Here is a 26,678-nt window from a genome sequence, read left to right on the forward strand (position 1 = left end):
CTCTCTCTCTTCCCTGTCTCTCTTCCCTGTCTCTCTTCCCTGTCTCTCTTCCCCGTCTCTCTGCCCTGTCTCTCTGCCCTGTCTCTCTCTCTCTCTTCCCTGTCTCTCTTCCCTGTCTCTCTTCCCTGTCTCTCTTCCCTGTCTCTCTTAGCAACGTTTGAGCCTCTGAGTTACATTTTTTAAACCTACTTAGGACAATGTGCCTCCTATGAAGGAAAACTCGAAACATGATGAGAGGGAAGTGGAGCACACGAAAAGAGAAATCCGGTCTTGCGGTTCACTTGGCAAAACTTTCCCAAATTCATTCATTTCAACTCTTAATTTAGCGCGACACCCTTTCACTTTTTGTACATCCTTTCAATCCTCACTATTTAAGTTAATCCGCAGATATGGATTCAGAACACAAACCACATTCTGACTGGAGGAAATTTGCAATATACTGGCAACAGGTGAGTCAACAACATGCTATCATTTGATCATTGCTTCAGGCTTCAATTAATTATTTTCAGGATTATATTCAACTAACAATGACCATCTTCAGCAGATCATCTAACTACCCTAAGAATGGCAATTCAGACTATCACTTGGATGAGCGCCTTCCTCTGCCTCGTGCAAGTTTTCTCGATGCCCATGCCTTGCCAGCTACAAGGACAGCTGGTGCGAACAACCCACAACCTACTGAGAGACATGGTACAGTTTTTAAATTACTTTTGACTTGAGATGTATTATCCAACTACGTTTAACTGAATAGCTCAACGGGAACAATGTGTTTTCTCTTTCTTTCAGGGGGGTCATTTTCCTCTGGAGTGCCTGCAGGAGAATGTCGTCATGTCATTCCCAGCCACCGCATTTGCAACCTCCGGCGCGCCACAGGTAAGGGCACGCGAGCATATCCAAGTGTTCTTTACAGCATGAAAGAGTATTTGAAACCGTTAGGATTAGAAAGTATAAAACGTTAAACTGCCATTTATGTTATTTGAAATTAATGCTGTTGTCCGTTTCAGTTGAGCAGCAGTGGTGCGAAGGCAATTTATGAGACATTGAAGAACATCGACACATTGTTTGGAACTGACGAACTGCCGACAATGTGGGACCAACAGAAGTTGGAGTATTTTCAGAACATTGTCTACCGTCAGATTGAAGAGAGCAAATGTGTGAGTACCTACCTATGCCAATACAGATAGCTTAACTGTTTAAGTGTGGTATGGTGACATTTGAATTATTTTCTTCTTGTGTGAGATGATGGGGAGTGTGGATACACATGATTATCTAGTCAGGGAAAATGCGCTGAATACATACTTTAGTAACATCGCGGCTGTCCTAAAATAAAAAGTAGGGTACACGCAAATACACTATAATGGATTCATTTTAATTATTATTCATCGCCTGCCTCTTTCTTTCTTTCTGTCAGATGATGGGCAGTGTGGATACAAGTGATTATCCCATCAGGGCAGAGGGCCTGAAGACGTACTTTGGGAACATTGCAGCAGTCCTAAAAGAAAAGGTAGAATATAGGTTGAAAACAAATAGACACATTGTTTTGATAATATCTCTACATAGGACAATATTACCCTACATTGCCCTAACAGTTTATTTTTATTTTCACAGAATTTCAGTTACTGCGCCTGGGAAGTGGTTCGAAAAGAGCTCCTGTACACCCTAGAATTCATTCTGAAACACAACTCTGATAGCCTTCTGTGGTCCAACAGAACATGAATTTGAACTTGCAGATCTTTTTTACTATTGTGTTTTACAATTGTGCTTAAAAGCCTTCTATTCTACAATCATGCAATGTGCAATGTCAAACAGCAATATTATACAAGTATTTATTTATTTATCAAGATTATTTATTTATGTAGGCCTATTTATGAATGTATTTATTTATCTATTTGAAAATCGTGCCTGTTGTTGCTCTTCATCAAATGTTAAGGTAATAAAAAAATTATACTTTTATTAAATATTGTTAATCTGAGTGCTCATTCTGTATCCAAGTCTGTCGTTGTGTTTTTATGTATTTATTTTTTATTTCACCTTTATTTAACCAGGTAGGCCAGTTGAGAACAAGTTATCATTTACAACTGCGACATTGTCAAGATGAAGCAAAGCAGTGCGACAAAAACAACAACACAGAGTTACACAAACAAACGTACAGTCAATAACACGTTAGAAAAATGTATGTACAGTGTGTGTAAATGTAGAAGAGTAGGGAGGTAAGGCAATAAATAGGCCAAAGGGGAGAAATAATACCTGCCGGAGCACGTGCTACGGGTGGGTGTTGCTATGGTGACCAGTGCGCTGAGATAAGGCGGGGCTTTACCTAGCAAAGACTTATAGATGGCCAAATGTAATTCTTTGCATAGACTTGTATGAAAAATGTTCACTTTCATTACGTTTTTCTGTTTAATTTCACAATAGCATAATTAAGAATCACCCATTGAGAATTAGGGCTTTTAAAGGGAATCATTCAACCTTATTCACAGTGTTTTCCTTATACACCAAGCCAGAACCTTGGGATTATAAAACGGGGCTTATAAACAGACAATGAAAGCTCTTACGATATTCGATGATGACATTTCTCTAAAACAGACTATAGGCTACATGTGCACCAGAACACGTATGCTAAGTTATGAGATGAAATGAGACAAAATTAGTATTCAAATTTTGTCAACAATCTTTGTCATCCAAGTCTGGTGTTCTCTGGATTTATGGTGCTTTCAAGACAACTGGGAACTCTGAAAAAAACAAAGTCGAATCATGACGTCAGTAATCTGCACGTCAGAGGTCTAGAAAGCCCGAGTTCCCGACTTGCAATTATGAGTTAGATGACCGTTCAAAACCTATTTTCTCAGTCAGAGCTAGTTTTTTTCAGAGATCCGAGTTGTCTTGAACTCACTGAAGTCTGAGATTTCACAGCTCAGAGTTTCCAGTTGTTTTGAACACGGCAGAAGTCGTGCTGGATTGACAGCATGGCCAATGTTGAATATTTATCCTTTTAAGCTTGGAAAAGAGAACCTTAAACCCAGACTTGGACCGAACACCCACAGACACTGATTCCTTCCAATCCACTCATTGTTGAATTTGCGATTTCCAACTTCTTGTGCAGTGTTTGTTTGTTTGTGGCTGGCTGGCTGCCACACCACCACAGAAATCATTGAGCTAGGCTAAAACACCTGCATTTTGGAACTGCCTTACTCGAGAAAGCAAAAAAGGGAACATGTTTGTATGCAGCTTTATCAACTCAATGATTGTTGTTGTTTTTTAACGTTGTTAATAAACTGATATGTGAAATATATTAATGCCAAAATAACAAGTTAAACAGGCAACAACAAAAAAAGATAATCAAATGCTAACTTTTTTGTTGTTGTGGTTAAACAGGTGGGGCTCAAAACAGGTGGGGCTCGCTTGGAAAACCGGTCGCCACTGGGTGGGTCCAATATCTAATGCTCTCGAATAGAGGATAAATGAATCTGAGCAAATTCTACATCACCACAAATAGGATGCATTTCGCTGCCACAAATCACATATGAAACTGGGAACTTCCAAGCGCCGTTGTGGTGTCAAAGCACCTGCTGTGGTTGAAAATATATGTATTGTGTGCTCTCCAGGAACATGGCGCATGCGCATGGGAGATCACGCGAGTGGAGGTTCGCGACAACCTGGTGCAGCTCAAGAAATTACTCGACAGCAGAGTCAAGCCATGAGGAAGAAGAGGTCTGTTGGAGAACCACATAATCATCATTGGAGACATGTGACATGTTTCTGATCCCGGCTAATAGATTGACAGCTGATATAATTACTGACTGAATTATTTATGTATATGTGAAGGCTATGTATTTATTTATTTATAACACTATTAAATGACATAATACATGCATCTATTATCATATAGTTTTTTTCATTCATTTATATATTCAGTCATCCATTTATTCATCCATTCAGTCTTTCATGCATTCATTTGTTAATAGGCAATCTACAGTTCAAAACAACACCATAGTGGTCACTCAACCACTATTCTGGTAAATAGATGAGGGATGGGGTTCCAGAAAAGTAACCGCTGTCAGAGAGCTATTGATTCAAGTAATGACCATCCAAGAGATCAACATTATAGTTTCAACTACATTTTCAAGCTATACAGTGTTTGTTTAGATGTATATTGTTTCAAACAATGTCATAAAAAAGTACATTTGGGGTTCTGTTGAGGTAAGACAGGTGGACTGAGCTCATGAGGCCTTTAAAAGTTATATATTCTTCAAGAGTCAATAGGTAGCCTGTGTATCATTCATTTAAAAGTCCAAAATTGGATGTAGCATTCGCAGAAATTTCCCCTTTAACTAGGCATATCCAAGACGATGAGATGTAGTGTTATTAGGAATTAAGATTTAGGTATTTTTCTACTAAGCCTACGATAATGTTATCACAACACATTAGCACATTGGTTAATTTAATTTATCGTAAGTAATAAATGGTCAAATGTTAATGTTAGCCTGATTATTCAGATACATACGTCATAAAATGCTGATTAATGTCTATATAATCTTCAATTAATATCAACAGTTTAATTCGAATGTTTAGACATGAATAGGATTAAAGACAGAAGATGCAAACAGAACGAGATCATATTAAATTATCATCTCTCACTCCCTCTCTCACAGACACACAGAGAGAGTGAGAAACAAACAAACATGCAAATAGCAGTTTTGTAATTAACAAACAAACATTGTAGTAGGTCTTCCCTTAGTTCATAAAAGTGCTATTAGTTTAATTTTGGTGTTGAGAAATACACGAAGAGGTCGACTGCATTCATTGTAAAGTTATGCGGTCGATTCTCTCTCTCTCTCTCCTTCTCCCTGTCTTTCTTAGCAACGTTACATTTTTTAAACCTACTTAGGACAATGTACCTCCTATGAAGGAAAACTCGAAACATGATGAGAGGGAAGTGGAGCACACGAAAGGAGATATCCGGTCTTGCGGTTCACTTGGCAAAACTTTCCCAAATTCATTCATTTCAACTCTTAATTTAGCGCGACACCCTTTCACTTTTTGTACATCCTTTCAATCCTCACTATTTAAGTTAATCCGCAGATATGGATTCAGAACACAAACCACATTCTGACTGGAGGAAATTTGCAATATACTGGCAACAGGTAAATCAACAACATGCTATCATTTGATCATTGCTTCAGGCTTCAATTAATTATTTTCAGGATTATATTCAACTAACAATGACCATCTTCAACAGATCATCTAACTACCCTAAGAATGGCAATTCAGACTATCACTTGGATGAGCGCCTTCCTCTGCCTCGTGCAAGTTTTCTCGATGCCCATGCCTTGCCAGCTACAAGGACAGCTGGTGCGAACAACCCACAACCTACTGAGAGACATGGTACAGTTTTTTAATTACTTTTGACTTGAGATGTATTATCCAACTACGTTTAACTGAATAGCTCAACGTGAAATATGTGTTTTCTCTTTCTTTCAGGGGGGTCATTTTCCTCTAGAGTGCCTGCAGGAGAATGTCGTCATGTCATTCCCAGCCACCGCATTTGCAACCTCCGGCGCGCCACAGGTAAGGGCACGCGAGCATATCCAAGTGTTCTTTACAGCATGAAAGAGTATTTGAAACCGTTAGGATTAGAAAGTATAAAACGTTAAACTGCCATTTATGTTATTTGAAATTAATGCTATTGTCCGTTTCAGTTGAGCAGCAGTGGTGCGAAGGCAATTTATGAGACATTGAAGAACATCGACACATTGTTTGGAACTGACGAACTGCCGACAATGTGGGACCAACAGAAGTTGGAGTATTTTCAGAACATTGTCTACCGTCAGATTGAAGAGAGCAAATGTGTGAGTACCTACCTATGCCAATACAGATAGCTTAACTGTTTAAGTGTGTTATGGTGACATTTGAATTATTTTCTTCTTGTGTCAGATGATGGGGAGTGTGGATACACGTGATTATCTAGTCAGGGCAAAGGCGCTGAATACGTACTTTATGAACATCGCGGCTGTCCTAAAATAAAAAGTAGGGTACAAGCAAATACACTATAACGGATGTATTTTAATTATTATTCATCGCCTGCCTCTTTCTTTCTTTCTGGCAGATGATGGGCAGTGTGGATACAAGTGATTATCCCATCAGGGCAGAGGGCCTGAAGACGTACTTTGGGAACATTGCAGCAGTCCTAAAAGAAAAGGTAGAATATAGGTTGAAAACAACTAGACACATTGTTTTGATAATATCTCTACATAGGACAATATTACCCTACATTGCCCTAACAGTTTATTTTTATTTTCACAGAATTTCAGTTACTGCGCCTGGGAAGTGGTTCGAAAAGAGCTCCTGTACACCCTAGAATTCATTCTGAAACACAACTCTGATAGCCTTCTGTGGTCCAACAGAACATGAATTTGAACTTGCAGATCTTTTTTACTATTGTGTTTTACAATTGTGCTTGATTGTGCTTAAAAGCCTTCTATTCTACAATCATGCAATGTGTAATGTCAAACAGCAATATTATACAAGTATTTATTTATTTATCAAGGTTATTTATTTATGTAGGCCTATTTATGAATGTATTTATTTATCTATTTGAAAATCGTGCCTGTTGTTGCTCTTCATCAAATGTTAAGTTAATAAAAAAATTATACTTTTATTAAATATTGTTAATCTGAGTGCTCATTCTGTATCCAAGTCTGTTGTTGTGTTTTTATGTATTTATTTTTTATTTCACCTTTATTTAACCAGGTAGGCCAGTTGAGAACAAGTTATCATTTACAACTGCGACCTGGCCAAGATAAAGCAAAGCAGTGCGACAAAAACAACAACACAGAGTTACACATAAGCAAATATACAGTCAATAACACAATAGAAAAATGTATGTACAGTGTGTGCAAATGTAGAAGAGTAGGAAGATAAGGCAAAAAACAGGCCACAGAGGCGAAAGAATTACAATTACAATTTAGCATTAACACTGGAGTGATAGATGTGCAGATGATGATGTGCAAGTAGAGATACTGAGGTGACAAAGCGCAAGAGGGTAAATAATAATATGGGGATGAGGTAGTTGGGTGTGCTATTTACAGATTGGCTATGTACAGGTACAGTGATCGGTAAGCTGCTCTGACAGCTGATGCTTAAAGTTAGAGAGGGAGATATGAGACTCCAGCTTCAGGGATTTTTGCAATTAATTCCACTCATTGGCATACCTGCTGGAGCACGTGCTACGGGTGGGTGTTGCTATGGTGACCAGTGAGCTGACAAAAGGCGGGGCTTTACTGGGGCAAAGACTTATAGATGACCTGGAGCCAGTGGGTTTGACATCTAATATGTAGTGAGGGCCAGCCAACGAGAGCATACAGGTTGCAGTGGTGGATAGTATATGGGGCTTTGGTGACAACACGGATGGCACTGTGATAGACTACATCCAGTTCGCTGAGTAGAGTGTTGGAGGCTATTTTGTAAATGACATCGCCGAAGTCAAGGATTAGTAGGATAGTCAGTTTAACGAGGGTATGTTTGGCAGCATAAGTGAAAGAGGATTTGTTGTGAAATAGGACGCCAATTCTAGATTTCATTTTGGATTGGAGATGCCTAATGTGAGTCTGGAAGGAGAATTAACAGTCTAACCAGACACCTAGGTATTTGTAGTTGTCCACATATTCTAAGTGAGAACCGTCCAGAGTAGTGATGCTAGTCGGGCAGGAGGGTGCGGCAGAAATCGGTTGAAGAGCATGCACTTAGTTTTACTAGCATTTAAAAGCAGTTGGAGGCCACGAAAGTAGTGTTGTATGGCGTTGAAGCTCATTTGAAGGTTTGTTAGCACAGTGTCCAAAGAAGGGCCAGTTGTCTACAGAATGGTGTCGTCTGCGTAGAGGTGGATCAGAGAATCACCAGCAGCAAGAGCGACATCATTGATATATACAGAGAAAACAGTCGGTCCTAGAATTGAACTTTGTGGCAACCCCATAGTGGACATTAAGATATGTATTAAACATGCTCAGGAAGTTTTCACACATGGCAGTACAATTAGTCTTATCGCCTACTAATCCATAAAGGAAAGCCATTAAAACAAGTCAAATGTATCTTCTCAAAATGTAGTTATATTCAAATGCATTTTTTCAATGAAGTGTGTTTTATCACTGGACAGGGCGGTCTGTTTTGAACAGTGTACTTTGAGCTCCTATACAACTTCCATTCCTACCATGGAGATACTATTACATTATTAGAATTCCTAATTCTATGGTTCCGACCCATCTATGAAATTGTGTTCCACAATCAATAACGTAATTGGAAGAATATTCGCTGAATAGACTGAAAAGGTGCACAGTGAATTCACTAAACTAAGCCCAGCTCATTTAATCCCTACCATTGTGTCACTGAGTTATCATAATGATTCAGCAAATGTACATTATCTCTGGGGCATTGGAAGACAACATGTAAGTATGTCCCTCTTACTGTCCTGAATGATCCTACAGCTATTGTATGCAGTAATCATATTCCTATGAACCAGAGTTCTACTGTTAGCATTGAGGTGGTGTACCCTAGCAGGAAGTCTACGTTCTGCAGCTCACCCTCCACTAACATAAATAACCCAAGCATGTCTACCTTTGCCAAGCCTCCCAGTAAAGTAAGGAAAGTGTTAAAAATAGCCCACGTTAACTTTGTATTTTATGAAACATGATTAACGAAATCACTAATTTGCTAGTAACAGACGACACTCGTATTCTAACAATCTCTGAAACTCATTAGGTTATACCTTTGATGACACAGTGGTAGCAATACATGTTTATAAGATCTACAGAGAAGACAGAAATGCCAAAGGTGGATGTGTGGCTGTTTATATTCAGATCCACATTCCTGTAAAGTTTAGAGAGGGTCTCATGTTAAATACTGTTGAAGTAATATGGCTACAGGTTCATCTGCCTCCCATAAAGCCCATTCTGGTGGGAAGCTGCTATAGACCACCAAGTGCTAACAGTCAGTATCTGGATAACATGTATGAAATGCTTGACAATGTATGTGATATCAATAGAGAGGTATATTTTCCTTGGCAGCAGCTAATAGGGATCCATAACACATAGAAATACAAGCAGTGAGGTAAAATGGCTGAACTTTAGACTTCATTCAACACTATCAGTCTCTCTATTAATAACATCTATTTTTATTTCAAGGATGTGCAATGTAAACGCTGAACAGCCATGTGTTTCAAATTGCAGTGCCTGATTTAAAGAGAGTCTACAGACTAAATGTGTGAGCAAAATGTGGTCTCTGTGAAACACCTATTGAAACAACGGTTCTTCAAAACAACATTTTTGGTTATTCCTACACAGAATCTGAAAAGTGTGGTGTTCAATGTCCACACTTTGAACATAGTTATATTGAATATGGCTCTCATTTAATAAGACAGAGCCCTTCACCAATATATTATAGAGTTATTTGTTTTTCATATTCAATATTTCCTGCTGAATAATTGCTTACTATTATCATGAACTGCATTACTCCAATGTAATTATTTTCATAGACATGAATAAAAACAGTTCACTTTCATTACGTTTTTCTGATTAATTTCAAAAGAGCAAAATTAAGAATCACCGTATTCACAGTGTTTTCCCTGTACACCAAGTCAGAACCGTAGGATAAAAAAACGGGGCATATAAGCAGACAATGAAAGCTATTATAATATTCGATGATGACTTGTCTTACTCAAGAAAGCAAGAAATAGACAATTTTTGTATGCAGTTTTATTAACTCAATGTTTTTTTTTACATTGTTTGCAAACTGATATGTGAAACGTATTAATGCCAAATAACAAGTCAAACAGGCAACAACATAAAAAAGTTAAACAAATGCTAACTTTTTTGTTGTTGTGGTTATACAGGTGGGGCTCAAAACAGGTGGGGCACACTCAGAAAACCGGTTGACACTGGGTGGGTTCAAAATGAAATGCTCTCGAATAGAGGATAAATTAATCTGAGCAAATTCTACATCACCACAAATAGGATGCATTTCGCTGCCACAAATCACATATGAAACTGGGAACTTCCAGGCGCGGTTGTGGTGTCGTAGGACGCGTTGGCGCAGCACCTGTTGTGGTTGAGTTGACTGAAAAAATGCATGTATTGCTTGTGCTCCAGGAACACAGCGCATGCGCATGTGAGATCGTGGGAGCGGAGCTTCGCTACAAACTGGTGCAGTTTAAAAAATTCCTCGACAACATGGTCAAGCTGTGACGAAGTCGACTGCAGAGTCAAGCGGTGAGGAAGCAGAGGTCTGTTGGACAACCTCATAATCATTATTGGAGACATGTGACATGTTCCTGAGGCTGGCTAATAGATTGATGATATTTTTACTGACTGACTGATTTATTTATATGTGAAGGCTATGTATTTATTTATTTATAACACTATTAAATGACATAATACATGCATCTATTATCATATAGTTTTTTTTCATTCATTTATATATTCAGTCATTCATGTATTCATCCATTCAGTCTTTCATGCATTCATTTGTTTATAGGCAATCTACAGTTCAAAACAACACCATAGTGGTCACTCAACCACTATTCTGGTAAATAGATGAGGGATGGGGTTCCAGAAAAGTAACCGCTGTCAGAGAGCTATTGATTCAAGTAATGACCATCCAAGAGATCAACATTATAGTTTCAACTACATTTTCAAGCTATACAGTGTTTGTTTAGATGTATATTGTTTCAAACAATGTCATAAAAAAGTACATTTTGGGTTCTGTTGAGGTAATACAGGTGGACTGAGCTCATGAGGCCTTTAAAAGTTATATATTCTTCAAGAGTCAATAGGTAGCCTGTGTATCATTCATTTAAAAGTCCAAAATTGGATGTAGCAATCACAGAAATTGCCCCTTTCACTAAGCATATCCAAGACGATGAGATGTAGCATTATTAGGAATTAAGATTTAGGTATTTTTCTACTAAGCCTACGATAATGTTATCACAACACGTTAGCACATTGGTTAATTTAATTTATCGTAAGTAATAAAAGGTCAAATGTTAATGTTAGCCTGATTATTCAGATACACACGTCATAAAAATGCTGGTTAATTTCTATATAATCTTCAATTAATATCAACAGTTTAATTCGAATGTATAGACATGAATGGGATTAAAGACAGAAGATGCAAACAGAACGAGATCATATTAAATGATCATCTCTCACTCCCTCTCTCACAGACACACGCACACAGACACACAGAGAGAGAGTGAGAAACAAACAAACATGCAAATAGCAGTTTTGTAATTAACAAACAAACATTGTAGTAGGTCTTCCCTTAGTTCATAAAAGTGCTATTAGTTTAATTTTGGTGTTGAGAAAGACATGAAGAGGTCGACTGCATTCATTGTAAAGTTATGCGGTCGATTCTCTCTCTCTCTCTCCTTCTCCCTGTCTTTCTTAGCAACGTTACATTTTTTAAACCTACTTAGGACAATGTGCCTCCTATGAAGGAAAACTCGAAACATGATGAGAGGGAAGTGGAGCACACGAAAAGAGAAATCCGGTCTTGCGGTTCACTTGGCAAAACTTTCCCAAATTCATTCATTTCAACTCTTAATTTAGCGAGACACCCTTTCACTTTTTGTACATCCTTTCAATCCTCACTATTTAAGTTAATCCGCAGATATGGGATCAGACAACAAACCACATTCTGACTGGAGGACATTTGCAATATACTGGCAACAGGTAAGTCAACAACATGCTATCATTTGATCATTGCTTCAGGCTTCAATTAATTATTTTCAGGATTATATTCAACTAACAATGACCATCTTCAGCAGATCATCTAACTACCCTAAGAATGGCAATTCAGACTATCACTTGGATGAGCGCCTTCCTCTGCCTCGCGCAAGTATTCTCGATGCCCATGCCTTGCCAGCTACAAGGACAGCTGGTGCGAACAACCCACAACCTACTGAGAGACATGGTACATTTTTTAAATTACTTTTGACTTGAGATGTATTATCCAACTACGTTTAACTGAATAGCTCAACGTGAACAATGTGTTTTCTCTTTCTTTCAGGGGGGTCATTTTCCTCTGGAGTGCCTGCAGGAGAATGTCGTCATGTCATTCCCAGCCACCGCATTTGCAACCTCCGGCGCGCCACAGGTAAGGGCACGCGAGCATATCCAAGTGTTCTTTACAGCATGAAAGAGTATTTGAAACCGTTAGTATTAGAAAGTATAAAACTTTAAACTGCCATTTATGTTATTTGAAATTATTACTGTTGTCCGTTTCAGTTGAACAGCAGTGGTGCGAAGGCAATTTATGAGACATTGAAGAACATCGACACATTGTTTGGAACTGACGAACAGCCGACGATGTGGGACCAACAGAAGTTGGAGTATTTTCAGAACATTATCTACCGTCAGATTGAAGAGAGCAAATGTGTGAGTACCTACCTATTCCAATACAGATAGTTTAACTGTTTAAGTGTGGTATGGTGACATTTGAATTATTTTCTTCTTGTGTCAGATGATGGGGAGTGTGGATACACATGATTATCTAGTCAGGTCAAAGGCGCAGAATACGTACTTTATGAACATCGCGGCTGTCCTAAAATAAAAAGTAGGGTACAAGCAAATACACTACAATGGATGCATTTTAATTATTATTCATCGCCTGCCTCTTTCTTTCTTTCTGGCAGATGATGGGCAGTGTGGATACAAGTGATTATCCCATCAGGGCAGAGGGCCTGAAGACGTACTTTGGGAACATTGCAGCAGTCCTAAAAGAAAAGGTAGAATATAGGTTGAAAACAAATAGACACATTGTTTTGATAATATCTCTACATAGGACAATATTACCCTACATTGCCCTAACAGTTTATTTTTATTTTCACAGAACTTCAGTTACTGCGCCTGGGAAGTGGTTCGAAAAGAACTCCTGTACACCCTAGAATTCATTCTGAAACACAACTCTGATAGCCTTCTGTGGTCCAACAGAACATGAATTTGAACTTGCAGATCTTTTTTACTATTGTGTTTTACAATTGTGCTTGATTTTAAAAGCCTTCTATTCTACAATCATGCAATGTGCAATGTCAAACAGCAATATTATACAAGTATTTATTTATTTATCAAGATTATTTATTTATGTAGGCCTATTTATGAATGTATTTATTTATCTATTTGAAAATCGTGCCTGTTGTTGCTCTTCATCAAATGTTAAGGTAATAAAAAAATTATACTTTTATTAAATATTGTTAATCTGAGTGCTCATTCTGTATCCAAGTCTGTCGTTGTGTTTTTATGTATTTATTTTGTATTTAACCTTTATTTAACCAGTTGAGAACAAGTTATCATTTACAACTGCGACATGGCCAAGATGAAGCAAAGCAGTGCGACAAAAACAAGAACACAGAGTTACACTTAAACAAACTTACAGTCAATAACACAATAGAAAATGTATGTACAGTGTGTGTAAATGTAGAAGAGTAGGAAGATAAGGCAAAAAACAGGCCATAGAGGCGAAATAATTACAATTACAATTTAGCATTAACACTGGAGTGATAGATGTGCAAGTAGAGATACTGGGGTGCAAAAGAGCAAGAGGGTAAATAATAATGGCTGGGTGCCAGGGTTTTTTGCTCCAACTCAAGCTGTACCTGGCTACCGTGAAACCAACTCCCTCGGATGAGGAGAGGGTGAGTGCCCTCGTCTCCTGCCTGACGGGTCGTGCTCTGGAGTGGGCCAACGCGGTCTGGAATGGTCCAGACTCGGCAAAGGAGCACTATCCAGTATTTGACCACCCTCCAGAGGGCCGAGCGGCGGGTGAGAGACTATTCCATCTTAGGCAGGAGAGGAGGAGCGCGCATGATTTCGCGTTAAAGTTCCGGACCTTGGCCGCTAGGGCTGGGTGGAACGACAGGGCCCTGATAGACCACTACCGGTGTAGTCTCCGGGAGGACGTCCGCAGGGAGCTAGCGTGTCGGGACGCCGCTCTCTCCCTCGACGAACTAATAGACATGTCTATCCGGCTGGACAATCTGCTGGCTGCCCGCGGGTGTTCGGAGAGGGTCCTGTCTGTTCCACTACCTAGCGCTCCCGCTCCCATTCCGATGGAGTTAGGGGGGGCCGTGCCGAGGGGTACCGGAGGAGGAGGCTCCTCCTGCACCAGCTCGGAGAGGACACACCGGTGCTGGGGGAGCCTGTCTGGGAGTCGAGAGGGCAGGCGGAACACTTCTCGGTGACCCCAGGTGAGTCAGCACCAAACTCACCTAGAACCCCCTGTTGGTCACATGACAAAAGTGCAAGATACTTACCTGAACTGAAACCTGGAGATCATGTACGACTCCGAGACATCACTAGAGGAACCTGGATGCAGCAAGGGTGTGTGCAGAGAGAAGTTGCACCGCGATCCTATGAGATCCAAACGGAGCAGGGATCACAACTGAGACGAAACAGAGTGGATCTAAGGCTTCAGCCATTCACACAAGGGACTGAGGATCATCAGGAGGATACTGCTGAAGCATCAAATGTCTTTAGAAATGGACGATTCAGTCAGAACACCCTGACTGACAATGAACGCTGTCCAACTGTTTCAGGAAGCACTTCAGCAGAACGACCAAAAAGGACTGTCAGAGCCCCTGAAAGGCTTATTGAAAATTGCTAAAAAAAATATATATATATTTTTTTTTTTTACAAAAAAGGGTCATCTGGACTGAATGTTTTGTTAATGTGAAAAGAAATAGAGCCACAATAGAGTATTGTTGGACAGACTATATTTAGTTGAAAAAAATATATATTATTTTTTTAAGGAAAAAAATATTTGGGGAAAGAAATGTGTGTTATTGAAAATTGCATGTTATGCAGGTTGAGGAAACAAATGTGATGTGACATGTGTAGTTACATAGAAAATTAGTTTTCTTTTAATAAGAGAGGTTTTAAAGGAAAGAAGATGTGTTGTTATGTGTTAATAACATTTAGACTACGTTACCCAGTAGGCTATGCGGGCGCGGGAGATGGATAAAGAATGCCTTGCATGGCTAAACATGGAGTTTTCTAGCTGAAGTATATGTTCATTAAAAGTAGTTAAACCTACGTCCCGGTTTGTCATTATATAAGGAACAAACATAACACTGGAGAACACAAAAAAAAAAAAATATATATATATATACATTTTATTTCTTCACTCAACTCAACCACAGCAGGTGCGCTGCCAACGCGTCCCATGACACCACAACGACGGTTGGAAGTTCCCAGTTTCATATGTGATTTGTGGCAGCGAAATGCATCCTATTTGTGGTGATGTAGAATTTGTTCAGATTAAACATTTGATTATCTTTTTTTGTTGTTGCCTGTTTAACTTGTTATTTTGGCATTAATACGTTTCACATATCAGTTTATAAACAATGTAAAAAAAATAACAAGAATCATTGAGTTAATAAAGCTGCATACAAACATTGTCCCATTTTTGCTTTCTTGAGTAAGGCAGTTCCAAAATGCAGGTTTTTCATCCTAGCTCAGTGATTTCTGTGGTGGTGTGGCAGCCAGCCAGCCACAAACAAACACTACCTTGCACAAGAAGTTGGAAATCGCAAATTTAACAATGAGTGGATTGGAAGGAATCAGTGGCTGTGGGTGTGCGGTCCAAGTCTGGGTTTAAGGTTCTCTTTTCCAAGCTTAAAAGGATAAATATTCAACATTGGCCATGCTGTCAATCCAGCACGACTTCTGCCGTGTTCAAAACAACTGGAAACTCTGAGCTGTGAAATCTCAGACTTCAGTGAGTTCAAGACAACTCGGATCTCTGAAACAAACTAGCTCTGACTGAGAAAATAGGGTTTGAACGGTCATCTAACTCAGAACTGCAAGTCGGGAACTCGGGCCTCTTTCCAGACCTCTGACATGAAGATTACTGACGTCATGATTCGACTTTGTTTTTTTTCTGAGTTCCCAGTTGTCTTGAAAGCACCATAAATCCAGAGAATACCAGACTTGGATGACAAAGATTGATGACAAAATTTGAATACTAATTTTGTCCCATTTCCCCTCATAATTTAGCATACGTGTTCTGGTGCACATGTAGCCTATAGTCTGTTTTAGAGAAATGTCATCATCGAAAATCGTAAGAGCTTTCATTGTCTGTTTATAAGCCCCGTTTTATAATCCCAAGGTTCTGGCTTGGTGTATAAGGAAAACACTGTGAATAAGGTTGAATGATTCCCTTTATAAGCCCTAATTCTCAATGGGTGATTCTTAATTATGCTATTGTGAAATTAATCAGAAAAACGTCATGAAAGTGAACATTTTTCCTACAAGTCTATGCAAAGAATTACATTTGGTCATCTATAAGTCTTTGCTAGGTAAAGCCCCACCTTATCTCAGATCACTGGTCACCATAGCAACACCCACCCGTAGCACGTGCTCCGGCAGGTATTATTTCTCCCCTTTGGCCTATTTATTGCCTTTTCTCCCTACTCTTCTACATTTGCACACACTCTACATACATTTTTCTAACGTGTTATTGACTGTACGTTTGTTTATGTGTAACTCTGTGTTGTTGTTTTTGTCGCACTGCTTTGCTTCATCTTGACAATGTCGCAGTTGTAAATGATAACTTGTTCTCAACTGGCCTACCTGGTTAAATAAAGGTGAAATAAAAAATAAATACATAAAAACACAACGACAGACTTGGATACAGAATGAGCACTCAGATTAACAATATTTAATAAAAGTATAATTTTTTTATTAACTTAACATTTGATGAAGAGCAACAACAGGCACGAATTTCAAATAGATAAATAAATACATTCATAAATAGGCCTACATTAATAAATAATCTTGATAAATAAATAAATACTTGTATAATATTGCTGTTTGACATTGCACATTGCATGATTGTAGAATAGAAGGCTTTTAAGCACAATCAAGCACAATTGTAAAACACAATAGTAAAAAAGATCTGCAAGTTCAAATTCATGTTCTGTTGGACCACAGAAGGCTATCAGAGTTGTGTTTCAGAATGAATTCTAGGGTGTACAGGAGCTCTTTTCGAACCACTTCCCAGGCGCAGTAACTGAAATTCTGTGAAAATAAAAATAGACTGTTAGGGCAATGTAGGGTAATATTGTCCAATGTAGAGATATTATCAAAACAATGTGTCTATTTGTTTTCAACCTATATTCTACCTTTTCTTTTAGGACTGCTGCAATGTTCCCAAAGTACGTCTTCAGGCCCTCTGCCCTGATGGGATAATCACTTGTATCCACACTGCCCATCATCTGACAGAAAGAAAGAAAGAGGCAGGCGATGAATAATAATTAAAATACATCCATTATAGTGTATTTGCTTGTACCCTACTTTTTATTTTAGGACAGCTGCGATGTTCATAAAGTACGTATTCAGCAACTTTGCCCTGACTAGATAATCACGTGTATCCACACTCCCCATCATCTGACACAATAAGAAAATAATTCAAATGTCACCATAACACACTTAAAAAGTTAAGCTATCTGTATTGGCATAGGTAGGTACTCACACATTTGCTCTCTTCAATCTGACGGTAGATAATGTTCTGAAAATACTCCAACTTCTGTTGGTCCCACATCGTCGGCAGTTCGTCAGTTCCAAACAATGTGTCGATGTTCTTCAATGTCTCATAAATTGCCTTCGCACCACTGCTGCTCAACTGAAACGGACCACAGCAATAATTTCAAATAACATAAATGGCAGTTTAAAGATTTCTATTTTCTAATCCTAACGGATGCAAATACTCTTTCATGCTGTAAAGAACACTTGGATATGCTCGCGTGCCCTTACCTGTGGCGCGCCGGAGGTTGCAAATGCGGTGGCTGGGAATGACATGACGACATTCTCCTGCAGGCACTCCAGAGGAAAATGACCCCCCTGAAAGAAAGAGAAAACACATTGTTCCCGTTGAGCTATTCAGTTAAACATAGTTGGATAATACATCTCAAGTCAAAGTAATTTAAAAAATGTACCATGTCTCTCAGTAGGTTGTGGGTTGTTCGCACCAGCTGTCCTTGTAGCTGGCAAGGCATGGGCATCGAGAAAACTTGCACGAGGCAGAGGAAGGCGCTCATCCAAGTGATAGTCTGAATTGCCATTCTTAGGGTAGTTAGATGATCTGCTGAAGATGGTCATTGTTAGTTGAATATAATCCTGAAAATAATTAATTGAAGCCTGAAGCAATGATCAAATGATAGCATGTTGTTGACTTACCTGTTGCCAGTATATTGCAAATTTCCTCCAGTCAGAATGTGGTTTGTGTTCTGAATCCATATCTGCGGATTAACTTAAATAGTGAGGATTGAAAGAATGTACAAAAAGTGAAAGGGTGTCTCGCTAAATTAAGAGTTGAAATGAATGAATTTGGGAAAGTTTTGCCAAGTGAACCGCAAGACCGGATTTCTCTTTTCGTGTGCTCCACTTCCCTCTCATCATGTTTCGAGTTTTCCTTCATAGGAGGCACATTGTCCTAAGTAGGTTTAAAAAATGTAACTCAGAGGCTCAAACGTTGCTAAGAGAGACAGGGAAGAGAGACAGGGAAGAGAGACAGAGAGAGAGAGAGAGAGAGAGAGAGAGAGAGAGAGAGAGAGAGAGAGAGAGAGAGAGAGAGAGAGAGAGAGATAGAGAGAGAGAGAGCGCGCATAACTTCACAATGAATGCAGTAGACCTCTTCATGTCTTTCTCAACACCAAAATTAAACTAATAGCACTTTTATGGACTAAGGGAAGGCCTACTACCATGTTTGTTTGTTCATCACAAAACTGCTATTTGCTTATTTGTTTGTTTCTCACTCTCTGTGTGTCTGCGTGCGTGTGTCTGTGAGAGAGGGAGTGAGAGATGATAATTTAATATGATCTCGTTCTGTTTGCATCTTCTGTCTTTAATCCCATTCATGTCTATACATTCGAATTAAACTGTTGATATTAATTGAAGATTATATAGAAATTAACCAGCATTTTATGACGTGTGTATCTGAATAATCAGGCTAACATTAACATTTGACCATTTATTACTTACGATAAATTAAATTAACCAATGTGCTAACGTGTTGTGATAACATTATCGTAGGCTTAGTAGAAAAATACCTAAATCTTAATTCCTAATAATGCTACATCTCATCGTCTTGGATATGCTTAGTTTCTGTGATTGCTACATCCAATTTTGGACTTTTAAATGAATGATACACAGGCTACCTATTGAATCTTGAAGAATATATAACTTTTAAAGGCCTCATGAGCTCAGTCCACCAGTCTTACCTCAACAGAACCCAAATAAATTTTTTTATGACATTGTTTGAAACAATATACATCTAAACAAACACTGTATAGCTTGAAAATGTAGTTGAAACTATAATGTTGATCTCTTGGATGGTCATTACTTGAATCAATAGCTCTCTGACAGCGGTTACTTTTCTGGAACCCCATCCCTCATCTATTTACCAGAATAGTGGTTGAGTGACCACTATGGTGTTGTTTTGAACTGTAGATTGACTATAAACAAATGAATGCATGAAAGACTGAATGGATGAATAAATGGATGACTGAATATATAAATGAATTAAAAAAACAATATGATAATAGATGCATGTATTATGTCAATTAATAGTGTTATAAATAAATAAATACATAGCCTTCACATATAAATAAATCAGTCAGTCAGTAATTATATCATCATCAATCTATTAGCCAGCCTCAGGAACATGTCACATGTCTCCAATAATGATTATGAGGTTGTCCAACAGGCCGTTTCTTCCTCACCGCTTGACTCTGCAGTCGACTTTGTCACAGCTTGACCATGGTGTCGAGGAATTTTTACATCGGCACCAGTTTGTAGCGAAGCTCCACTCCCACGATCTCACGTGCGCATGCGCTGTGTTCCTGGAGCACAAACAATACAGGCATTTTTCAATCAACTCAACCACAACAGGTGCTGCGCCAACGCGTCCTATGACACCACAACCGCGCCTGGAAGTTCCCAGTTTCATATGTGATTTGTGGCAGCGAAATGCATCCTATTTGTGGTGATGTAGAATTTGCTCAGATTCATTTATCCTCTATTCGAGAGCATTTGATTTTGAACCCACCCAGTGGCGACCGGTTTTCTGAGTGTGCCCCACCTGTTTTGAGCCCCACCTGTTTAACCACAACAACAAAAAAGTTAGCATTTGTTTAACTTTTTTATGTTGTTGCCTGTTTTACTTGTTATTTGGCATTAATACGTTTCACATATCAGTTTGTAAACAATGTAAAAAAAAAACATTGAGTTAATAAAACTGCATACAAAAATTGTCTATTTTTTGCTTTCTTGAGTAAGACAAGTCATCATCGAATATTATAATAGCTTTCATTGTCTGCTTATATGCCCCGTTTTTTTATCCTACGGTTCTGACTTGGTGTACAGGGAAAACACTGTGAAGAAGGTTGAATGATTCCCTTCATAAGACCCAATTTTCATTGGGTGATTCTTAATTTTGCTCTTTTGAAATGAATCAGAAAAACGTAATGAAAGTGAACAGTTTTTATTCATGTCTATGACAAGAATTACATTGGAGTAATGCAGTTCATGATAATAGTAAGCAATTATTCAGCAGGAAATATTGAATATGAAAAATAAATAACTACAATATATTGGTGAAGGGCTCTGTCTTATTAAATGAGGGCCATGTTCAATATAACTATGTTCAAAGTGTGGACATTGAACACCACACTTTTCAGATTCTGTGTAGGGTTAACCAAAAACGTTGTTTTGAAGAACCGTTGTTTCAATAGGTGTTTCACAGAGACCACATTTTGCTCACACATTTAGTCTGTAGACTCTCTTTAAATCAGGCACTGCAATTTGAAACATATGGCTGCTCAGCGTTTACATTGCACATCCTTGAAATAAAAATAGATGTTATTAATAGAGAGACTGATAGTGTTGAATGATGTCTAAAGTTCAGCCATTTTACCTCACTGCTTGTATTTCTATGTGTTATGGATCCCTATTAGCTGCTGCCAAGGCAAATATACCTCTCTATTGATATCACATACATTGTCAAGCATTTCATACATGTTATCCAGATACTGACATTCTCTCTAAGCTTTACAGGAATGTGGATCTGAATATAAACAGCCACACATCCACCTTTGGCATTTCTGTCTTCTCTGTAGATCTTATAACCATGTATTGCTACCACTGTGTCATCAAAGGTATTATCTAAGTGAGTTTCATAGACTGTCAGAGTATGAGTGTTGTCTGTTACAAGCAAATTATTGATTTCGTTAACCATATTTCTTAAGCTACAAAGTTAACATGGGCTATTTTTAACACTTTTCTGGGATGCTTGATTGTTTTTCTTGCTTTACTGGGAGGCTTGGCAGAGGTAGACATGCTTGGGTTATTTATGTTAGTGGAGGGTGAGCTGCAGAACGTAGACTTCCTGCTAGGGTACACCACCTCAGTGCTAACAGTAGAACTCTGGTTCATAGGAATATGATTACTGCATACAATAGCTGTTGGATCATTCAGGGCAGTAAGAGGGACATACTTACATGTTGTCTTTCAATGCCCCTGGGATAATGTACATTTTCTGAATCATTATGATAACTCAGCAACACAATGGTAGGGATTAAATGAGCTGGGCTTGGGTTAGTGAATCCACTGTGCACCTTTTCAGTCTATTCGGCGAATATTGTTCCTATTACGTTATTGATTATGGAACGCAGTTTCATAGATGGGTTGGAAACATAGAATTAGGAATTCTAATAATGTAATAGTATCTCCATGGTAGGATTGGAAGTTGTATAGGAGCTCAAAGTACACTGTTCAAAACAGACCAGCCCTGTCCAGTGATAAAACACACTTAATTGAAAAAAGGCATTTGAATATAACTACATTTTGAGAAGATACATTTGACTTGTTTTAATGGCTTTCCTTTATGGATTAGTAGGCGATAAGACTAACTGTTCTGCCATCAATGCATATGTCCTGAGCATGTTTTATACAAATCTTAATGTCCGCTATGGGGTTGCCACAAAGTTCAATTCTAGGACCGACTGTTTTCTCTGTATATATCAATGATGTCGCTCTTGCTGCTGGTGATTCTCTGATCCACCTCTACGCAGACGACACCATTCTGTAGACATCTGGCCCTTCTTTGGACACTGTGCTAACAAACCTCCAAACGAGCTTCAACGCCATACAACACTCCTTCTGTGGCCTCCAACTGCTTTTAATTGCTAGTAAAACTAAGTGCATGCTCTTCAACCGATTGCTGCCGCACCCTCCTGCCCGACTAGCATCACTACTCTGGACGGTTCTCACTTAGAATATGTGGACAACTACAAATACCTAGGTGTCTGGTTAGACTGTTAATTCTCCTTCCAGACTCACATTAGGCATCTCCAATCCAAAATGAAATCTAGAATTGGCGTCCTATTTCACAACAAAGCCTCTTTCACTTATGCTGCCAAACATACCCTCGTTAAACTGACTATCCTAATAATCCTTGACTTCGGCGATGTCATTTACAAAATAGCCTCCAACACTCTACTCAGCGAACTGGATGTAGTCTATCACAGTGCCATCCGTGTTGTCACCAAAGCCCCATATACTATCCACCACTGCAACCTGTATGCTCTCGTTGGCTGGCCCTCACTACATATTAGTCGCCAAACCCACTGGCTCCAGGTCGTCGAAAAGTCTCTGCTAGGTAAAGCCCCGCCTTATCTCAGCTCACTGGTCACCGTAGCAGCACCCACCCGTAGCACGTGCTCCAGCAGGTATGCCAATGAGTGGAATTAATTGCAAAAATCACTGAAGCTGGAGTCTCATATCTCCCTCTCTAACTTTAAGCATCAGCTGTCAGAGCAGCTTACCGATCACTGTACCTGTACATAGCCAATCTGTAAATAGCACACCCAACTACCTCATCCCCACATTATTACTTACCCTCTTGCGCTTTGTCACCTCAGTATCTCTACTTGCACATCATCATCTGCACATCTATCACTCCACTGTTAATGCTAAATTATAATTGTAATTCTTTCGCCTCTGTGGCCTGTTTTTTTGCCTTATCTCCCTACTCTTCTACATTAGCACACACTGTACATACATTTCTGTAATGTGTTATTGACTGTATATTTGCTTATGTGTAACTCTGTGTTGTTGTTTTTGTCGCACTGCTTTGCTTTATCTTGGCCAGGTCGCAGTTGTAAATGATAACTTGTTCTCAACTGGCCTACCTGGTTAAATAAAGGTGAAATAAAAAATAAATACATAAAAACACAACGACAGACTTGGATACAGAATGAGCACTCAGATTAACAATATTTAATAAAAGTATAATTTTTTTATTAACTTAACATTTGATGAAGAGCAACAACAGGCACGATTTTCAAATAGATTAATAAATACATTCATAAATAGGCCTACATAAATAAATAACCTTGATAAATAAATAAATACATGTATAATATTGCTGTTTGACATTGCACATTGCATGATTGTAGAATAGAAGGCTTTTAAAATCAAGCACAATTGTAAAACACAATAGTAAAAAAGATCTGCAAGTTCAAATTCATGTTCTGTTGGACCACAGGCTATCAGAGTTGTGTTTCAGAATGAATTCTAGGGTGTACAGGAGCTCTTTTCGAACCACTTCCCAGGCGCAGTAGCTGAAATTCTGTGAAAATATAAAAAATAAACTGTTAGGGCAATGTAGGGTAATATTGTCCTATGTAGAGATATTATCAAAACAATGTGTCTAGTTGTTTTCAACCTATATTCTACCTTTTCTTTTAGGACTGCTGCAATGTTCCCAAAGTACGTCTTCAGGCCCTCTGCCCTGATGGGATAATCACTTGTATCCACACGGCCCATCATCTGACAGAAAGAAAGAAAGAGGCAGGCGATGAATAATAATGAAAATGCATCCATTATAGTGTATTTGCTTGTACCCTACTTTTTATTTTAGGACAGCCGCGATGTTCATAAAGTACGTATTCAGCGCCTTTGCCCTGACTAGATAATCACGTGTATCCACACTCCCCATCATCTGACACAAGAAGAAAATAATTAAAATGTCACCATAACACACTTAAACAGTTAAGCTATCTGTATTGGCATAGGTAGGTACTCACACATTTGCTCTCTTCAGTCTGACGGTAGATAATGTTCTGAAAATACTCCAACTTCTGTTGGTCCCACATCGTCGGCAGCTCGTCGGTTCCAAACAATGTGTCGATGTTCTTCAATGTCTCATAAATAGCCTTAGCACCACTGCTGCTCAACTGAATCGGACAACAGCAATAATTTCAAATAACATAAATGGCAGTTTAAAGATTTCTATTTTCTAATCCTAACGGATGCAAATACTCTTTCATGCTGTAAAGAACACTTGGATATGCTCGCGTGCCCTTACCTGTGGCGCGCCGGAGGTTGCAAATGCGGTGGCTGGGAATGACATGACGACATTCTCATGCAGGCACTCTAGAGGAAAATGACCCCCCTGAAAGAAAGAGAAAACACATTGTTCCCGTTGAGCTATTCAGTTAAACATAGTTGGATAATACATCTCAAGTCAAAAGTAATTTAAAAAATGTACCATGTCTCTCAGTAGGTTGTGGGTTGTTCGCACCAGCTGTCCTTGTAGCTGGCAAGGCATGGGCATCGAGAAAACTTGCACGAGGCAGAGGAAGGCGCTCATCCAAGTGATAGTCTGAATTGCCATTCTTAGGGTAGTTAGATGATCTGCTGAAGATGGTCATTGTTAGTTGAATATAATCCTGAAAATAATTAATTGAAGCCTGAAGCAATGATCAAATGATAGCATGTTGTTGACTTACCTGTTGCCAGTATATTGCAAATTTCCTCCAGTCAGAATGTGGTTTGTGTTCTGATCCATTATCTCCGGATTTCTCTTTTCGTGTGCTCCACTTCCCTCTCATCATGTTTCGAGTTTTCCTTCATAGGAGGTACATTGTCCTAAGTAGGTTTAAAAAATGTAACTCAAAGGCTCAAACGTTGCTAAGAAAGAGAGGGAGGAGAGAGAGAGAGAGAGAGAGAGAGAGAGAGAAAGAGAGAGAGAGAGGCAAAAAAAAAGGCAAAAAAAGGCCATGATGGCGAAGTAAATACAATATAGCAAGTAAAACACTGGAATGGTAGATTTGCAGTGGAAGAATGTGCAAAGTAGAATTAGAAATAATGGGGTGCAAAGGAGCAAAATAAATAAATAAATACATACAGTAGGGGAAGGGGTAGTTGTTTGGGCTACATTTTAGATGGGCTATGTACAGGTGCAGTAATCTGTGAGCTGCTCTGACAGCTGGTGCTTAAAGCTAGTGAGGGAGATAAGTGTTTCCAGCTTCAGAGATGTTTGCAGTTCGCTCACCACGCTGCACCTTGGTCTTCTTCCAGCATCGGCCGTGACACATGCTCTGGAAACATGCGCTCGACTTATCTTTTAGACACAGAACTGGAAATTGTCCACCCTGAAATGAGGTCATATCAATATCAAAAAGTGAACTTGGAATAATATCCAGAAATGAAACATTGTGGTACAGAGAGTGAAAGTATTGGTTACATAAAACGTGCTATAATACAATAAAATAAATGTAGGTGTAATAATTAGATATATTGAGCATCAAATTTTACACACCAATTAGCGGACAGGTGCAAAAATAGCGCACTAGCGGATGAACTGCGTCCACCCTCACAGATCGGATGCTGCCGTGTAAAAGTAGAACAGAACAGAGTCAGGTAGATACTCAACCATATCAAGGTTAGCATTAATATTTGAATATTGACAATGATTACTTTTCTCCACCCCAATCTTCAGCTATTTAGAAAAATAATGGTTCAGTGACCGCTTTGGTATTGTTAGAACAGCAGATTGCTCCTTTTAAAAAGTAAGTCTATAAACAAATGAATGCATAAAATAATGAAAGGATGAATGACTGAATATATAAATGAATTTTAAAAAATGATGAGAGAATAATTATTTGATTTTATTATAAAGGGATAAATACATTCACATATAAATGTCAGTCAACCAATGTTTATAAATAAATCATTCAGTCAGTAATTATATCAGCTGTCAATCTATTAGCCGGGCTCAGAAACATGTCACATGTCTCCAATGATGATTATGTGGTTCTCCAACAGACCTCTTTTTCCTCATGGCTTGACTCTGCTTTCGAGGAATTTCTTGAACTGCACCAGGTTGTCGCGAACCTCCAATCGCGTGATCTCCCATGCGCATGCGCTGTGTTCATGGAGAGCACACACTATATATATATATATATATATATATATATATATATATATATATATTTATTTATTTATTTCCTTCACTCAACTCAACCACAGCAGGTGCGCTGCCAACGAGTCCTATGACACCACAACCGCGCTTGGAAGTTCCCAGTTTCATATGTGATTTATGGCAGCGAAATCCATCCTATTTGTGGTGATGTAGAATTTGCTCAGATTAATTTATTAGCATTTAGCATTTGTTTAACTTTTTTATGTTGTTGCCTGTATCACTTGTTATTTGGCATTAATACGTTTCACATATCAGTTGGCAAAAAATGTAAAAAAAAAAAAAAAAAATCATTGAGTTAATAAAGCTGCATACAAACATGGTCTATTTTTTGCTTTCTTGAGTAAGACAAGTCATCATCGAATATTATT

The 26,678-nt window shown here is 38.7% G+C and overlaps 5 protein-coding genes across 5 annotated transcripts; 3 read left to right on the plus strand and 2 right to left on the minus strand.

The window, feature by feature from the left end:
* The first annotated feature begins 396 nt into the window (after nt 1-396).
* On the plus strand, nt 397-1,716 carry LOC120034566 (interferon alpha-6-like). Its single transcript, XM_038981166.1, has 6 exons — nt 397-449; nt 542-690; nt 787-873; nt 1,005-1,154; nt 1,412-1,504; nt 1,609-1,716. The coding sequence occupies exons 2-6, from the start codon at nt 565-567 to the stop codon at nt 1,714-1,716; spliced, it is 564 nt and encodes a 187-aa protein (XP_038837094.1). The 5' UTR covers nt 397-449; nt 542-564.
* Nucleotides 1,717-5,243: 3,527 nt separating this feature from the next.
* Nucleotides 5,244-6,411, plus strand: LOC120034579 (interferon alpha-6-like). The gene is made up of 5 exons (XM_038981177.1): nt 5,244-5,385; nt 5,482-5,568; nt 5,700-5,849; nt 6,107-6,199; nt 6,304-6,411. The coding sequence occupies exons 1-5, from the start codon at nt 5,260-5,262 to the stop codon at nt 6,409-6,411; spliced, it is 564 nt and encodes a 187-aa protein (XP_038837105.1). The 5' UTR covers nt 5,244-5,259.
* Nucleotides 6,412-11,835: 5,424 nt separating this feature from the next.
* Nucleotides 11,836-12,987, plus strand: LOC120034590 (interferon alpha-6-like). Its single transcript, XM_038981195.1, has 5 exons — nt 11,836-11,961; nt 12,058-12,144; nt 12,276-12,425; nt 12,683-12,775; nt 12,880-12,987. The coding sequence occupies exons 1-5, from the start codon at nt 11,836-11,838 to the stop codon at nt 12,985-12,987; spliced, it is 564 nt and encodes a 187-aa protein (XP_038837123.1).
* A 3,968-nt stretch (nt 12,988-16,955) lies between these two features.
* LOC120034575 (interferon alpha-6-like) lies at nt 16,956-18,274 on the minus strand. Its single transcript, XM_038981174.1, has 6 exons — nt 18,222-18,274; nt 17,981-18,129; nt 17,799-17,885; nt 17,518-17,667; nt 17,168-17,260; nt 16,956-17,063 (listed from the first exon to the last, which is right to left on the minus strand). The coding sequence occupies exons 2-6, from the start codon at nt 18,104-18,106 to the stop codon at nt 16,956-16,958; spliced, it is 564 nt and encodes a 187-aa protein (XP_038837102.1). The 5' UTR covers nt 18,107-18,129; nt 18,222-18,274.
* Nucleotides 18,275-23,419: 5,145 nt separating this feature from the next.
* Nucleotides 23,420-26,172, minus strand: LOC120034499 (interferon alpha-6-like). The gene is made up of 8 exons (XM_038981088.1): nt 25,648-26,172; nt 25,381-25,480; nt 24,836-25,016; nt 24,595-24,743; nt 24,412-24,498; nt 24,131-24,280; nt 23,781-23,873; nt 23,420-23,673 (listed from the first exon to the last, which is right to left on the minus strand). The coding sequence occupies exons 4-8, from the start codon at nt 24,718-24,720 to the stop codon at nt 23,569-23,571; spliced, it is 561 nt and encodes a 186-aa protein (XP_038837016.1). The 5' UTR covers nt 24,721-24,743; nt 24,836-25,016; nt 25,381-25,480; nt 25,648-26,172; the 3' UTR covers nt 23,420-23,568.
* Nucleotides 26,173-26,678: the final 506 nt, after the last annotated feature.

This window comes from Salvelinus namaycush, chromosome 41 (assembly GCF_016432855.1).
Source record: "Salvelinus namaycush isolate Seneca chromosome 41, SaNama_1.0, whole genome shotgun sequence".
Lineage (NCBI taxonomy): Eukaryota > Metazoa > Chordata > Actinopteri > Salmoniformes > Salmonidae > Salvelinus > Salvelinus namaycush.